The sequence below is a fragment of the Jatropha curcas genome, chromosome 5 (genome assembly GCF_041381405.1).
Source record: "Jatropha curcas cultivar XTBG-Jc1 chromosome 5, XTBG_Jcur_1.0, whole genome shotgun sequence".
NCBI classification, from domain to species: domain Eukaryota; kingdom Viridiplantae; phylum Streptophyta; class Magnoliopsida; order Malpighiales; family Euphorbiaceae; genus Jatropha; species Jatropha curcas.
This window is the reverse complement of record NC_143155.1, coordinates 26520425-26536015: the sequence shown is the minus strand read 5'-3', so window position 1 is coordinate 26536015 and position 15591 is coordinate 26520425. Positions and strand designations below refer to the sequence as shown.

The 15591-nt window shown below is 34.8% G+C and overlaps 3 protein-coding genes across 3 annotated transcripts; 1 reads left to right on the top strand and 2 right to left on the bottom strand.

Moving 5' to 3' along the window:
• Nucleotides 1-384: 384 nt before the first annotated feature.
• Nucleotides 385-3015, bottom strand: GH9B13 (glycosyl hydrolase 9B13). Its single transcript, XM_012227422.4, has 8 exons — nt 2665-3015; nt 2366-2572; nt 2042-2242; nt 1879-1971; nt 1614-1775; nt 1407-1518; nt 1141-1304; nt 385-1030 (listed from the first exon to the last, which is right to left on the bottom strand). Exons 1-8 carry the CDS (start codon nt 2929-2931, stop codon nt 698-700), a joined length of 1539 nt encoding a protein of 512 aa, XP_012082812.1. The 5' UTR covers nt 2932-3015; the 3' UTR covers nt 385-697.
• A 3492-nt stretch (nt 3016-6507) lies between these two features.
• LOC105642558 (pectinesterase) lies at nt 6508-9354 on the bottom strand. The gene is made up of 3 exons (XM_012227421.4): nt 8314-9354; nt 8060-8220; nt 6508-7330 (listed from the first exon to the last, which is right to left on the bottom strand). Exons 1-3 carry the CDS (start codon nt 9129-9131, stop codon nt 6636-6638), a joined length of 1674 nt encoding a protein of 557 aa, XP_012082811.1. The 5' UTR covers nt 9132-9354; the 3' UTR covers nt 6508-6635.
• A 4367-nt stretch (nt 9355-13721) lies between these two features.
• ATPMEPCRB (Plant invertase/pectin methylesterase inhibitor superfamily) lies at nt 13722-15591 on the top strand (the record flags this gene model as incomplete). Its single annotated transcript, XM_012227420.4, has 2 exons — nt 13722-14891; nt 14990-15591. Coding segments are annotated over exons 1-2 (1581 nt in total), but the record flags the coding sequence as incomplete, so codon positions are not given.

The following is a 15591-nucleotide window of genomic DNA, read 5'->3' as shown; positions in this document are numbered from 1 at the left end:
AAATATTTTTATTTTATTATTTTGTCAACTAAAAAAACTCTAATAAAATATTTTTCCTATCAATTTCATGATAAAAGCTACCAGTAAGTTATTAATTAGAGTGGTGAGTAATTTCAATATCTGTATTTTGCTGAAAAAGCTAGAAATTTTTAGGTAGAAAAACAAGCTGCAATTTTATCTAATAATTTAAATAGATAAACTGACTTATTATTTTTAAATTTTTATTTGTGAATTAGGATGGGTGATGTTTAAGATAAAGTAAAAACGAAAATGGAGTTTGATTTGGCAGTAGCATGCAACAGTGGATATAATTCACTTTTTCATTTTTTTATTTTTATCTTCAACAAACTCTCTAATGGATATATCACAAGTTTCAAAACGGAATAACACAGTGAAAAGCTTCAACTAGCCATATCATACTTTACATACATAAACGCCGTAATTGGCACGACACTTGCACTCACACCATAGGTTAAAGGCTGTTAATTAACAATAATGTGAAATTCAAAACATGAACAAGGGTAATAATCTACTTCTTTTGACCAATGTGCCTCATCTTCATGGTTCGGAGGGCTCCAGCCTTAGGTCCCCAACCATATAACCATTGGGGCTCACATCCAGCTAAACAAACAAAAAAAAAAAAAAAAAACTAAAAATTGAGAGAGAAACCCAACGCCTAATCCATTGAGTTGGGAACTTAGAGCTGGCCAAATGAGTGAGCAAGATAAGCCAATGCTCCTACTAATGGTGCATTAATATAAGTGGCTGGCTCTGACTGCTCATAGTCTGATCTTTCATCTGGGAACCTATCATGCTGGTCTGGTCCACCTATTACTGCACCCACAAGAATGTTCGGATTTGGGGATTGTGAGTTCATCACACTGAATCCTGCTGAGCATTGGATCTTAGCTGGGTGTACTGCAATCGACGGTAAAGATGATCCCCTGTGGTGTATTCTCTGTGGGTATCTCGGACCATATCCCACCATGTAGGACATTTTCAAGGGGTTGTCACCTAGCAGGTAGTCCACCTAATAACAAAATTCAACAGTTCAAAACAACAAAAATGATAAATATTAAGAAATTTTGTACTAAAAGCATACTATTTTTTATTAATTAGGGTTTGTTTGATTTCTTGTACCTGTTTCTTGGCAATGTTTCTTAACCTATTTGGAGTAACAACAGTTCCACCGCAGTTAACAACCTTACGAGCAGAGATCAAGTACTTGGAATAGGTTAAGAGCAAAAATGAAGTAGAAGTCACATATTGCATGTTACTGTCACTCATCTTGAACAGAAGCCCACCTGATTATTATTACCAAAGAAAACCGAAAACTAGCCGTTAAAAAGAATCAACAAATTTGAAACAGAGGGTAGAAAATAGAGTTTAGAGACAATGAGAGGGACCTGGAGTGTATTGGGCTGAAGAGAATGGGGCCCCTGGAATTAGAGAACAGATAAAATTATCTGCATGGTCTTTATAGTCATGGAGAGACTGCACTTTTTGAACAAGAAATGCCTGAAATAAAAAAGAGCATGCCTTGCGCTATTAATTAACCATCAAGAAACCATTTGAACAAATATAAACAGTGAAAAATTGTTGAAAAAATTTACCTTGGAGAGAAGAATTCTTGCTCCGACATGTTTGTTGTCCCAGCCAAAGGTGTTGTCAAATTCTGCAGCTCCAAGAGTTTGTCCATTAACTTGAATGTAGTTAAGGTAAGCTGGGTTCTTAGTAGCCCTGTGCAACCAAGCGGCTCCCCATAATAGTTCATCCTGCAATTTATTAAGATAACATTCAAGAATAAGCTTATTAAACCCCATATCTCATGAAATTAAGCAATGCTTAGTGATAATATTGGTAGTTAGTAAGCTTCACCTCATAACCAGAATAGGAACAATAGAAAGGACAAACATATTTCTTTAGTCCATTGCTGTATGCTCCTCTGTACTTATCTGCAAATTGGAACACCTACAAAAAGATTGAAACAGCAATTAGTACTTTAAATTCAAAATAATAGAGTTAGACTAGAGTTTAGTACCCTGATTGCCCTCCTGATCAGGAGCTTTGAGTAAGTTGGGTCATCTTTCTTAAACACCAGAGAAGCAGCAGCAAGAGCTGCAGCAGTTTCAGCAGCAACTTCAGAACCAGGAGAATTCCTGTCTATTTTGAAGACACTTCTCGGGGTATCCATGTCTTCTGGTCTTTCCCAACAAGCATGGTCCTTGTTAGCATCTCCAACCTGCAACAAAAATCATAAGATTGAAAAGATAAAAGAAAGACGTTTCTTTAACCTATTCAGGAAACAGAAAAACAGAGACATACAACTTCATTCTCTAGAAATCCAAAAGTTAAGAACGCAAACCTGAACGTAAATGGTGTCTGGATGTGCAGTAGCTTTGAGAAGGTAATCAGTAGCCCAACGAATGGCTTCTTTAGCATTCTGCAACTCTCCTTTCATAAGCCCACCAAATTCAATCACACTCCATGAAAGCATTGTAGTAGTGAAAGCCATTGGGAAACCAAACTTCACATTGTCCCCTGCATCATAGTATCCACCCACCAAATCCACCTGCATTTTCATTTCCAAACCAAATCAACTAAACCAGAAAGAAAAAGGAAAAGAAACATTAAAAAGGAGAGATTTCAAGTCAATGTATATACATGCATGGCTGAGCCATCTGAAAGACCAGAGTTTCTCCTCCAAGTCATCCTCTGGTTTGAAGGGAGCCTGCCTGACCTCTGGCCCTCAAAAAAGAGGATTGATTTGGTGAGGGCGTCTCTGTAATTGTGACTGGCAAAACGAGGGTGGTGGCGGTGGTGAAGTGGGTTGTGCTGGTGGACAGGGAAGCCATGGCAGAGAAACAAAGAAGAAGAGAGGAGGAGAAGAAGAAGCAGTGTGAAATGGGAAAGAGAGAAGAAGAAAGCCATTTTGGTCTTCCCAAAGTAAAAACAACCCAAACCAACCAACAACCAACCAACCTGCAAGCCGCAGTGCGAGAACAGAGACCTTCCTTTCTCTGTATTTATAAAGCAAAAGCTGATTGCTTTCTTCTGTTAACGTCTACTACTCATCATTAGTTAAAACAAATTTAATCCTCTGTTTACATTTATTTTTAGCCTTAATTAGTGGATTTTATTTTTTACTTTTAATTAATTCACCAATGGTATGTTTGTCGCCATCGTAATTAATAGCTGCGGCTACCAATGAATATGATCGGTGAAATATAAATCATTGTCAAATTACAAATTTAAATAGAAAAAGTTAACTATACTGAAATTGTCTCGTAGCTACAAAGAGAATTGCAAACTCAAACATTTATGCGTCAAATTTATCATACAAGGTAAATGAGGCTTAGCCAGAATGATAAGGCTTTTCCAGCTTCAAACCCGCTGCACAATGTGACGAGAGTAAAAGGTTTCGAATTCGAGATCTCTCCACGTCAAGAGTTATCACCTATTGAAACTCCCACATGTAATTGGGTAAATTTGTAGGTTTTTACTTTGAGTACCCTTCTGAAATTATGTAATGCCAATTTCCCCCAAATCAAGGACAATGAGGGCATTAATGACCAAAGAAAGATAGTCACTTGGAAATTTTGATTCAGTAACTGCTGCTCGGTTAACAATTATGGCATTATCGGCGTCAATGGCAGTCTAGTATGGAACCAGTTGAAGTTACTTCTATAGTTCAATGAAAAAGATGTGACAATGATCATGTTATGCCTGCACGAGAGAAGCATATTTATTCTGCGTCTGCTAAGCATCAAGCTCAATAAATGGTGCTGATCTTAGAATTGATCGGACGGCTCTAAGCTCACTGTTGACAATGAGCTAGGATTAAATGAGATTCTTCAATCTTCAGATCAATTAATTACTATAATAGTACTAGTTTAACTAAAACAAGTGACTAACATGTGATATTATGCACTAAAATCAGTAATTCTTAACTGTTTTCCCACTACCTTGGAACAAAGCTTAAAACAACTACACTTGCCCACAACTTGAGCTGAGTTATTATAAAAAACAGATTTAACTGTCAGACAAAAGGCAATGAGCATAAACATGCGATGAAGTTGATGAATGCTTGAACACAGAATTTCTGTCGGAGAAAGGTGACAAACACAAACATGGGATTGATAAGAAAAATCTAAGGAATTTTTAGTAAGTTTAGTGAGTCACAAAAGAGTCAGTGATAACCCATGCAGATGAAGATGGAGGAAGTTGAATCAAGAGAGAGGAAAAGGCGAAGAACTTTTGGTAGTCATCCCCCAATGAAGATAAAACCAACTGCTTCCCATATGCAAAACCAATTGCTTACTGTTCATATAATTTTGTTCCTGCATGTTCTTTGCGGTCCTTGAATTAATCCAGTAATAATAATGTGATGTAGATCAAATAAAAGTTCAATATAATATTAGAGTTATTGTAATAAAAAATGTAACTAATATTTGTAAGTTTTTGAATGCAATTTAATTTAAATTCATTATGTTATCCACTCAGAAATCTATATCATACATACGATAGATTTATAAAGGTAAAAAACTCGTGTAATTTAATAAATTAAATGGGTTACAAAGTAATTATGAATTTTAATTTGTGTCAATACAAAAATATAATAATTGGAAAATTATGAAAGATCTATAGTATATGATAAGTGGTTTAAATGCATGTGAGGAGAGCATTTTCTTTTTCGATAGTATGTATTTTGAATGATTGGAGCTTTTGGCATTGCATATGCTGCACAGCACAGCATTATTAGGCTGTGTATTGATCCAAAAAGCTAAATATATATGGATATAGTTGCTGCTAATGAACTAATAAAGAGGAGCAAAGAGGACCCAATCCATGTTGCTTGAAGCAAGGAGTTTAGTTATAATGAATTTGAAGCATACAGCGCAGCAAAAGAATGAAAAGAAGCAATAAACAAAGGTGGCCAAAGGTCAGGGATACATGCATTATTGAAATGGATAAATAATTTGGATTTGGATAAAGGTTTTTTTTTTTTTTTGTAAAAAAAAAGAAAAAGAGAATTAAAAATTGAAGAGTACATGGAAAAAGGGCATGGGGCCAGATTTGACTGAAGAGCATGTTAATTGCTCAGTACTCATATCATCATGTGCTCCTCTGGTATGAAGCCACATGCAAAAGCATGCATTCATGTTCTTCTTCTTTCTTTGTGCTTCTCTCATCTGTAAATGACATTTATTTTGCAGTTTCAAATCAAAAGCTGACACCGTTTTTTCATTCTTTTCTCATTGGCTCATAACTCCACAGTTGCTATAGTAATTTTTTTATTTCATCAAGACATAGAACGTTTAACATTAAAATCAATTATCTCATAGAGATTAATAATGTCAAATTCAGACAAAATGAAAATATAATCAATAAAAAAAAGCCTAATCGTCAAATTAATTAATTCTCCATGCTTTGATATTCTCGTGGCAACCTCTTCAATGCTTACATTTATTTTATCAAGACAAATAATGTAAATAAACGAGTCAAAAAGACGAAAAAGAAAAATCTGCAAAAGATTGAAATCTTTAATCACGGACAAAGCTTCCTCCAACAAAACTGCACATATTCACTCCTCTGAGGGGTTACAATGTTTATGCAGAGGAAGGATGCATGTGGTCGCAGCAGTATCATCATTTTATAGTTTATATACATCCCGTGATTTGCGGTTTTTGTTGCAGGAATTCCTAATTATTATTGTTGGACTGATCATTTCTCATCTGGGCTTTTGGGACCATTTCCCTCTCTTAGGACCTAAGCCCTAATTATATATTTTATTTTTTTAATCGCTGATTTGTTTTTCTCACCCAAACAAAAAAAAAAAAAAGTTTTATCTGCTTTGGACAGGAAGTTTTCAGGTTTTCACGCTGAGTCCGAACAAGGCTGTACATCAAACGTGCAGCAGCTCGGCCCATGCTAATGTCTAACCCAGGACCCTCCATTGATTAATAGTGGGCTTATGAAATGAATCGTAGTCCACAATTATTATTATCATATAAAGCCCAATCAGAAGAACCCATTCTTTCACAAGCAACTCTTCTGAACTTTACTGCTTTCATATAATTAATTAATTAAGGGAAATTAATCCACGTCATGGGTACTTCATATTTAATACTCCCTGACTCCCATTTTATTTGTTTGTCATTCTATTTTTGAATGTTTCAAAATATTTGTAAAATTTTTAAATTTAAATATTTAAACAATTATTTTTCCCATAATAACATTTATAATTATTCATTGAATGAAGAATTTTTAGTATCTTAATAAGTTATTAAGGGTAAAAAAAGGTAAAATAACTTTTATTGATTAAATCCTTAATATGCATGTTTTGTAAAACCTGGCAAACAAATTGGAACGATGTATAATAATTGGAATTTCATATTTTCATTTAAACTCGAAAAAGTTTTGCATAATTATAATTAGGGACCGTTTCATGAATATGCTGGGCCATATGAATCTCTAATCCAAATCTTATCATATGCATTTCAACAATTAAAAGAAAAGATAAATGCTCCCTCATCATTAGAATTTTTATCGCCAACAATTTAAGTTCAAAAGGGAATCAAAACATTTCTAATAAGCAATAATCAATCCATTAACAATGGTAATTAATTAATTGATCAATTCAAACCAAGAGAGAAAGGAACGCCAGTAGCATTCAACCATTCACTTCCTTGTATAAATGGCTCCACTGCAAACTGACTAGCTTCAGCTGAGTTGTTGATGACTCTATAACCAGGCCACGTCACTCTGCCACTGGTATTCGATCCAGGACCTCTGTTCATATACTCTCCATAGTAAAGTGTTTTCAAAGCAAAATCCCCATTCCATTCCAACCAACCAGCAGGATCAATCAAATCATCAATATATGATGTAATATAAACCGTCCTAGAATATTCCTTCCATGGACGGCCCAGGTACGTCTTGAACGACGATTTTACAGGGATTAAATCAGCTGCAGCAGCGACCTTACAGTTCAGGATAGAAATTCCTGTATTCTGGTTAGGGTCTTCTCTGCCTTGGGCAGTGACAATGTTTTTCTGATTTTCGTTTGGTTGACGGGCGTATAAGTTGCAGTTTTGGAAAACGACAGCCGCATTGCCAAAAATGAAATCAATGGTTCCATAGACGTCGCATTCGCGATAAAATTGACGAAGCGAATGGACATAGAGAGTGTCTTGATAGCCAACGAAGCTGCATTGGTAGAAAGCAGAGAGATCTGAACCGCTCCTTAGGGCTACTGCTTGGTGCATGCTTGGGCCAGCTGAGTTCTCAAAGGTTATACCTTTTGCTATGAACCCGTTACCCACTACCGCTGCAAGTGATAATTAAACCATAATTATTTATTTAAATGATTTGATTAGATTTTTTATTGAAAAAAAAAAGAAAAGAAAAAAAGTTGAAAAAGACTCAAGTCTTTTATCCGACAAGATCATTGGATTACGCTTTTCAATGATCCAAAAAAACACGGTGAGGAGGATTCGAGGCATCGCGGGTGCTTATCTATGACCACCGACACACATCGGGAAAGCTGTTTAATAAACTTCTCCCAGTGTTAAGGGCCTTGATTTAAGTGAACAATAGATGAAACTTCTTAACAAACCCTAAATCTCAGTGAGCTGTCTTTTCTAGACTTGCTATAACCTTTAAAATTTCTATCGGCACAACAAGTCAGAACAAGTAAAATAAAAAATGTAGCCTCCAAATTTCTTATAAAGATGATGTTGAAAGAGAGAAAATTTTTGATTTAAAATTAATTAAGCTAAAAGTTAAAAATTACAGAAATAATGTCATACAATCAGTAAGTTCTCAACTTAAGCAAATGTAATGGGCCCAACAACCGGTAGCCCGTAACGTCACTAGTCCACGGTTCTAATTCCTAGGAGGTACGTTCCCTTTCTGAATCGTCTACTGTCTAATGTCACGAGACCATGAAAGTGCCAAAACATATTCTCCCAAAAAAAATTATTAAATCAAATATAGAAAATAATGGCTACAAAAAAATCTATAGTAGCTCAAGTAGTAATGGTAATATTGAACTCACCGACAGTTGCTGACCGGAAAGTAGTCCATCCGTCAACAACACTCCTGTTAGCTTTGATCACTGTCTTTCCAATCCCATCTCCGATGAACATAAGCATGTTCTTCTTCTTATGCACATCCACGTTCTCAAAATAAGCTCCGGCCTTTATATATATCACGAACCTAATATGATAAAGACACATTATAATGAAATGTTCTAATATATACGATAGATGGCCGGAAATGATAAATTATATTATGAAGTATATAGCTAACCTTGCATTGCTAGAGTTTGGAGCTGCGGCCACTGCCTCACTAACAGTAGTGAAGTTACCAGAACCATCTTTAGCAACTATTAGATTAAATGTTGTTGCATTTAAAGGAGCCTGCAACAGTTTACGATCTTTTGATGACAGCCATGACGGGAATCCGTGTTTGATGTCGCCATGCCCGGTAAAAACCTCGGACTTATTTGATATGTTAACGCCTGGGATTTTCTTTAGCATAACTAGAGAGTTACTCACATGATGAGATATGTTATAAAGATTACTCTTGATTACTTTCCTCACATTTCCTTCGCTATAAGCAAACCCATCAAGGCAAGTGTACTGGTTCGTCATGGCGGCGCTTAACAGAGTTTGCAATTCGTGGTAATGCTGGGAAGCTGATTTCCTTGAGTATAAATCATTAAGTGCTACTTTAAGTTCATCCATAGTTTCGCTGAATAGCTCTAGACAGTCATTGAGTGCTACTCTTTCAAGTTTGTCTAGATTACGAAACTTATTTCTAATCCCGCTGCAATTGGAGGAGGAGAGACTAACCTCATACAATGTCTGGTTTATGGTTGCGGATATGAATTGCGGGATAGACTTGGAAGTGAGATCTGGAAGAGTTGAGAGAGTTGAAACGCAAAGTTGAGGGTATAGTGTGCCTTCACAGGCTGAATGAGCGATTTGGATATGTTTATTGACATGTAAATGTGGTTTTGAGGTGTTTTTGAGAAGTAATGTATTTGTAATTAGCAGGATTAAGACAAGAGCTGAAATGGGCAAGAGGAAGAACAACTTTCTGATTCTTCCTTTAAGAACATACATCGTTGAAACTGCAAAGTGTTTGAGCAAAAGTCTGAGAGAGAGATTTGAAGTTAGACACGATAGAGGACAGAGTTAGTAGTTAAATAGGGCAAATTTTGTGGAGAAATAGTGGTATTGTTTTTGTTTCTTACAAGCTAAAAGGACAGCATGAAAAGAAAGCTCGTGGCCTTTTGGTCCTGGGAGAAAGTGGTTGCTATGGTTTGGAAATTGCACGCAAAGCGAGTACTGGACCAAAAGCTTTACTTTGATTTAATTTAAAATTTTTGAAATTCAGCAGGAACGGAATTTACAGTTCAATTTATCATAGTTAATGCGCATTCCACATCAAGGGATATGTGTGTACTATTGAGGTTATTTTAATTAAGTGCAGAGCAATAATTACATAAATCAAATCTAATAACGGTAACGGATAGAACTGCCAATTAGCAGCTTAGAGAACACTGTAACTAGCGATTTACTTGTTAAACATCCAATCTAAATAAGAAAAAATTGTGCCAAGTCAACAAATAATTGAAGTGGAGTCCAATAAAAACAATAATTGTTAAGGTCCCAATTGCATGATTGCTGTGGTCTCTACTGGTTTTGCACTTGCACATGTCGGAATCTAATTAATCTACGATGAAGATCGTTTGGTTTGGCTTGGCTGGACAGCAACAACATGCCGCAATTTTTGTCTTTAGTAGCTTGTACATCAAATTCCTTTCGTCGTTTTCAACCGGATGCAATCTTTTATTAGTTGATTATTAGTGTATTCTTATTAGATTATCGGGTCATATTTCACAGATTTTGTCAGTCGTTCTTAATTTTTTTTTTTTTCCTGCACTTCGGCGAAATCTCTCTTCTTCCGTATATGCATATTTTTTAAGCGTGGTGATATATATATAATTTTTTCTTTATTTCCATTAAATTAAAAAATGTTAAATTTTAATTCAAACGACATCGATAAAAACTACATTTGAAAAAAAAATTATAGAAGGGCATAAAATCTCGTGCAGATGCCGAAGAGCGTAGGAGCCAAATTAATTTTGGCAGAGCAATAATGAAAACCCATGTTTCGCAGCATCTGTCGCTCATCAGAAGCCATGAAGAGCATGTGTTTTTGGTCATTTGTCCCAACAACAAAGGGAAAGGAGGCATTAAGTATGCCTGCACCAGTACCAGTAGCAGTAGTACTAATGGTTCGAAGCCACACTTTCATTTTTGACACAATAAATCCAGATTAAACAAGATCAAAAAAGAAAGAAAGAAAGAAAGCGAGGTGGATTAATCAAATGAGTAGTTTAGCGTGAACGGTGGAGTGCTTTGATAATGACAAGTTTCGCTACAAAAACGTCCTGTCAAATTACTTGGCACTGTCAAAAACAAAATAGTGAAATTTCACAGTTCGAGTTTTGTTATTATTATCCTTTGGGATAGAAGCTTTAGATTCTTTACTGAAGGTTTCCCTTTCCCAAGTGAGTTTCGGATTTCCAGGGTCCAACTATATCAAATTCAGACAGAATGGGCCGAAGGAAGCAGCATGATGTGGTTTTGGGGCCTACCCAAGGCCCTGATTGAGAATTTAGAAAGAACAAGTCAACTGCTCCCTCTCTAACTCCGGTTAAAGTACAAACAGATATAAACCTAGGAGCTCTCGGGTCTACACGGCTGCACCGCCAAATGATTTGTCCCTCCATGCTTTGTCCAACGATCTGTCTCCCTCTCTTATTACTACTACAGAAGAGCTCTGCAAACGCTGGATAATAATTCAATGCTATATTATAAAACAACTCAAAAATGATGACCCAAACCCAAAATGAAATGTGGGTTAGGACTTAAGTTGGAAATTTAGCTTGGAAGAAGATACCTTAAATTAATAGTTTCTTGTCTGATCTTAATTGACACGTTGTTGAATTGTATATTATTCACTTCTATAAATACATAAAACAACCATTAATGTCATATTATAGACCGCATATGCATAATGAAGTCAAAATTTCACAATTTAAATAATTCTTTTTTGGCTATTTTTCATGTAATGTGAAATTGACTTGGAAAAATTGTTTATTAATAATTTTAGTTATATAGTGGAGTTATAAACATGATATTTTTATTTATTTTCAAAATATTTTAGGTATGGACAATCTTAAATAATTGTTATGAAATTGTCAAATCTGACCCATAAGTCTTACTTAATTCAGATGGCATATTTAATTATATACTTTCACCGTTTTTAAATATTTATCGTATTTGAAAAAAAATACTATTTTTACAAATATTTGTGACAAAAGAGAAATTGAGTTTGAAGGTACTGCTTAAATTGAGAAATATCCATCGATAAATTAGATCTAGCTATTTTTATGCTTTGATTTGAATTAAGAACTAAAAAAAAAAAAAAAAAAAAAAAAAAAGATAAAATAAAAAGACAACCGTACAGTTTCGGTCCCTCCCATAGATTTTATAACCAAATTGAAACCAAAATCTTAAAGTCAGTTTGATTTCAATCTCAATTACTGCCTTCAAAAATTGAAATCTGTTGTTCAATGAATCAGTTAAACCTACACCAAATAAGCCATTCAGCGTTTTTTTTTATACTGAGTGGCTATATACCACGCAGCGAAATTTATATTTCAAAGTTGTAAAACCAAACAAATCTAACGGCCTACCATATTATTTGAATTCAAACTTCCAATCACACCTAAAAAAGAAAGAAACAAAGAAGTATGACTTTGACTTTCATAGGGAGACGTCGATAAAATTATTCTATTGATCGAACTAAAATACGATCACAGAACACTAATTAATTAAGATTAATTGGTACTTAGAAAAGGAAACATCGTATATTATTGTGGATACATACATGTGTTTGGTTTGCTGCGGTTAAATTAGCACAAGTTGAGACAATTTATAGGAGTTGACGAATTCTTCATCTCTCTCTCTCGCCAGTTGCAAAGCACATGTTTCCGCGTTAATTGAAGTCTAGGGTTTAAGTTTGTTTTAACACAACTTGTTGCAGAAAAGGGATCCAACTCTTTTCTTCTTCTTTACCTTGTTGCATACGGCGCTGATTTTTCAGGTCTCTGGTTTTCTCTGTTTTTTGAGCCATACAGCTTAGAGAATATACGTTTAGGTAGAACTTTCTAGATTTCGGAGTCAATTCTATGCAAATTGCTTGAGTTAAGAATACTGTATTATTTTTATTCTCTGTATAATCATCCGTATATAAAAGCTCGATAAATTCTAATTACGTCCAATAAAAAGATATTCAGTAAAAGGAAAATAAGTATAATTGGCTACGCCTATTAATTATATATGGAAAAATTAAAGTGAATTCTTAATACTGTTAAAAATATTATGTTTGATCGAATATTAAATTTATAAATAACATATAAAATCGAAAAAATTAATTAATTTATCAGTAACAATCTTTTGACATATAATATCTTTACGTGTGTATTTACAATGGAACATCAAACCAATCTCCACGTCTGGATATTGACTTTGTATTAAAGCAAATATATTTTAATTAAAAAGTTGTGGGAATTTCTAATGAATGGTGAATTTTAGTCGCATTTTTTACTAAAACACCCTTATTTCCCATGCCAACAAGACAAATTAAATCTTGGATCCCATCCTTCTTTACCAACCCCGTCAGTCATCTGTCACCATCGTTTGATGCTAATTAAAAAAATGCCCTTTACATTATTAATTCATTTACTTTATACCCTTTTAGACAATGACTACAAAAAACGGGTTATCAATTTTAATCCCACCGACTTAATTAATTACTAAAAAATCGGATTTAGCTCCTTTTTCTTTTTTAAAAATTTTGACTTTGGGTATTATTTTTGTCATGTTATAGTCGGTTTTTACCGTAGGAGGCTCGGACCTGCCAGCTATATTACACTATTTTTAATTAAATTAGCTAAGGACCCTATCATTTGACTCTATTTAGAAATATACAAAACATCTCGAATACCTCGAATTGACATTATCATACTGATAAATATCTCCGACTGAGTAATTATTGGTTCTTTAACTTTAGGCTATAAAACGACAATGCATGTTCTACTTTTTCACTTTGCCTCGTTTGAATAAGATATACGGAATGAAAATATAATAATATATCGTGGTTTTATTAATAGGATCAGAAATTTCTAAAATATAAAGATTTTACCGTTTTATCACCGTGATCATACGAATTTTCATTAATTTAATAAATCGGTAAAAAAATTATCTACGGTCTATGATATTCTTTCAATCAATTGAAAGACTCAATAAATGAAAAAAAAAAATTATTTAAATACTATCACCAATTTGAATTTAAAAATTATCTTTAGTTGTTTAGTGGATTTTTATTCCTTGAGTTAATATGATTGTTTACTCGCTAAAAGAAAATTGAATTTAAAAATTATATGAAAAAGGAATAAGAGCTCATGCAAATTGTAAATTCAAGTTAATTAATAATTGTGCTATTGGTTGTAGAATTTTTTATGATTAGAGATTAAAAAAAAAAAATCAATGAATAATACTCATAAAATAAAGGGCATCTCAGTAACAACTAGGATTCTCAAAATCTTTGAAACTCAAGCATGAGAAATACGCGTTTTTTCATTAAGACATCCAACTTGACTTCACAAAATATATAGTTCCAGTTCATTTATTTTACCCAAAAAAAGAATAATGTTAATTAAAATAATAATATTAATAATACCACGAATCAAATATACCTCTTACCTCTTCCCTATAAATCCACTTACTCGAATTCCTCATCAAAAACCAGCGATTCCTACAAGCTTGTAATGGCTTCAACCTTCATCTTCTTTCTTCTTGTTCTTGCTTTGTTTAGCTCTGCAACTTTAGCAGATTTTCCTCCAAACAATACTCTCTCTCCTGGTACTGTCTGCAAGTCCACTCCTGACCCTTCCTACTGTAAATCCATTCTCCCTAACCAAACTTCAAATGTCTATGGCTATGGCCGATTTTCTGTTCGCAAATCATTATCTCAATCTCTTAAATTCTTGAAATTAGTCGATAAGTATCTTTCCCGTCGATCTTCTTTGACTACACCTGCCATTCGTGCTCTTGAAGATTGCAAATTGCTAGCTGGTCTAAATATGGATTTCTTGTTAAGTGCTTTTCAAACTGTTAATACCACTAGTAAAACTCTTTCTTCTTTAAAAGCAGATGATGTGCAGACTTTGCTTAGTGCCATTTTAACAAACCAACAAACCTGTATAGATGGTTTACAAGCCACAGCTTCTGCTTGGAGCATAAAAAATGGTCTTTCAGTTCCTTTGTCTAATGACACAAAACTTTATAGTGTTTCTTTAGCCTTATTCACCAAAGGTTGGGTTCCAAGGAAGAAGAAAGGTCTCACATGGCAGCCGACAAGCCAGCAAGCCAAGTTCAAAAATGGAAGATTACCATTAAAAATGTCAAGCAGGACCCGTTCGATTTACGAATCTGTTAGCAGAAGAAAGCTCCTCCAAACACAAGACGACGGCGCAGTTTTGGTGAGTGACATTGTGACCGTTAGCCAAAATGGAACTGGTGACTTTACTTCTATTAGCGATGCAGTTGCTTCTGCTCCAAACAACACTGACGGTTCCAACGGCTACTTTATGATATTTATCTCTGCCGGTATTTATGAGGAGTACGTGTCAATCCCAAAGAACAAGAAATACTTGATGATGGTTGGTGATGGGATTAATCAAACCATAATTACTGGCAATCGCAGTGTTGTTGATGGATGGACAACATTTAACTCTGCAACATTCGGTAACTAATTTAATTAATTATAATTAAGTTACCTGCTTGTGGTCTTTAATCCCTTAATTAAAAATTCTAATATAAAGTTTTTTAACCTAATATTGCAGCCGTGGTGGCACCAAATTTCGTGGCGGTCAACATAACAATCCGGAACACCGCCGGACCAGAAAAACATCAGGCGGTCGCACTTCGAAGCGGAGCAGATTTATCCACATTCTACAGTTGTAGTTTTGAAGGGTATCAAGACACATTATATACGCATTCTCTAAGACAATTTTACAGAGAGTGCGACATATACGGTACAGTGGACTTCATATTTGGAAACGCAGCTGTCGTTTTCCAAAACTGCAACTTGTATCCGCGGTTGCCAATGACTGGACAATTCAATGCTATCACTGCACAAGGCCGAACCGACCCGAACCAAAACACAGGAACTTCTATACATAATTGTAGTATAAGAGCAGCTGATGATTTGGCTTCAAGCAATGCCAAAATCCAGACTTTTCTTGGAAGGCCATGGAAGAATTACTCAAGAACTGTTTATATGGAAAGCTTCATGGACAGTTTGATAAATCCTGCTGGTTGGCAAATATGGAGTGGAGATTTTGCACTAAGCACGCTGTATTATGCAGAGTATAATAACTTTGGAGCAGGAGCTAATACTACAAACAGGGTTACATGGGAAGGTTACCATGTAATTAATTCTACT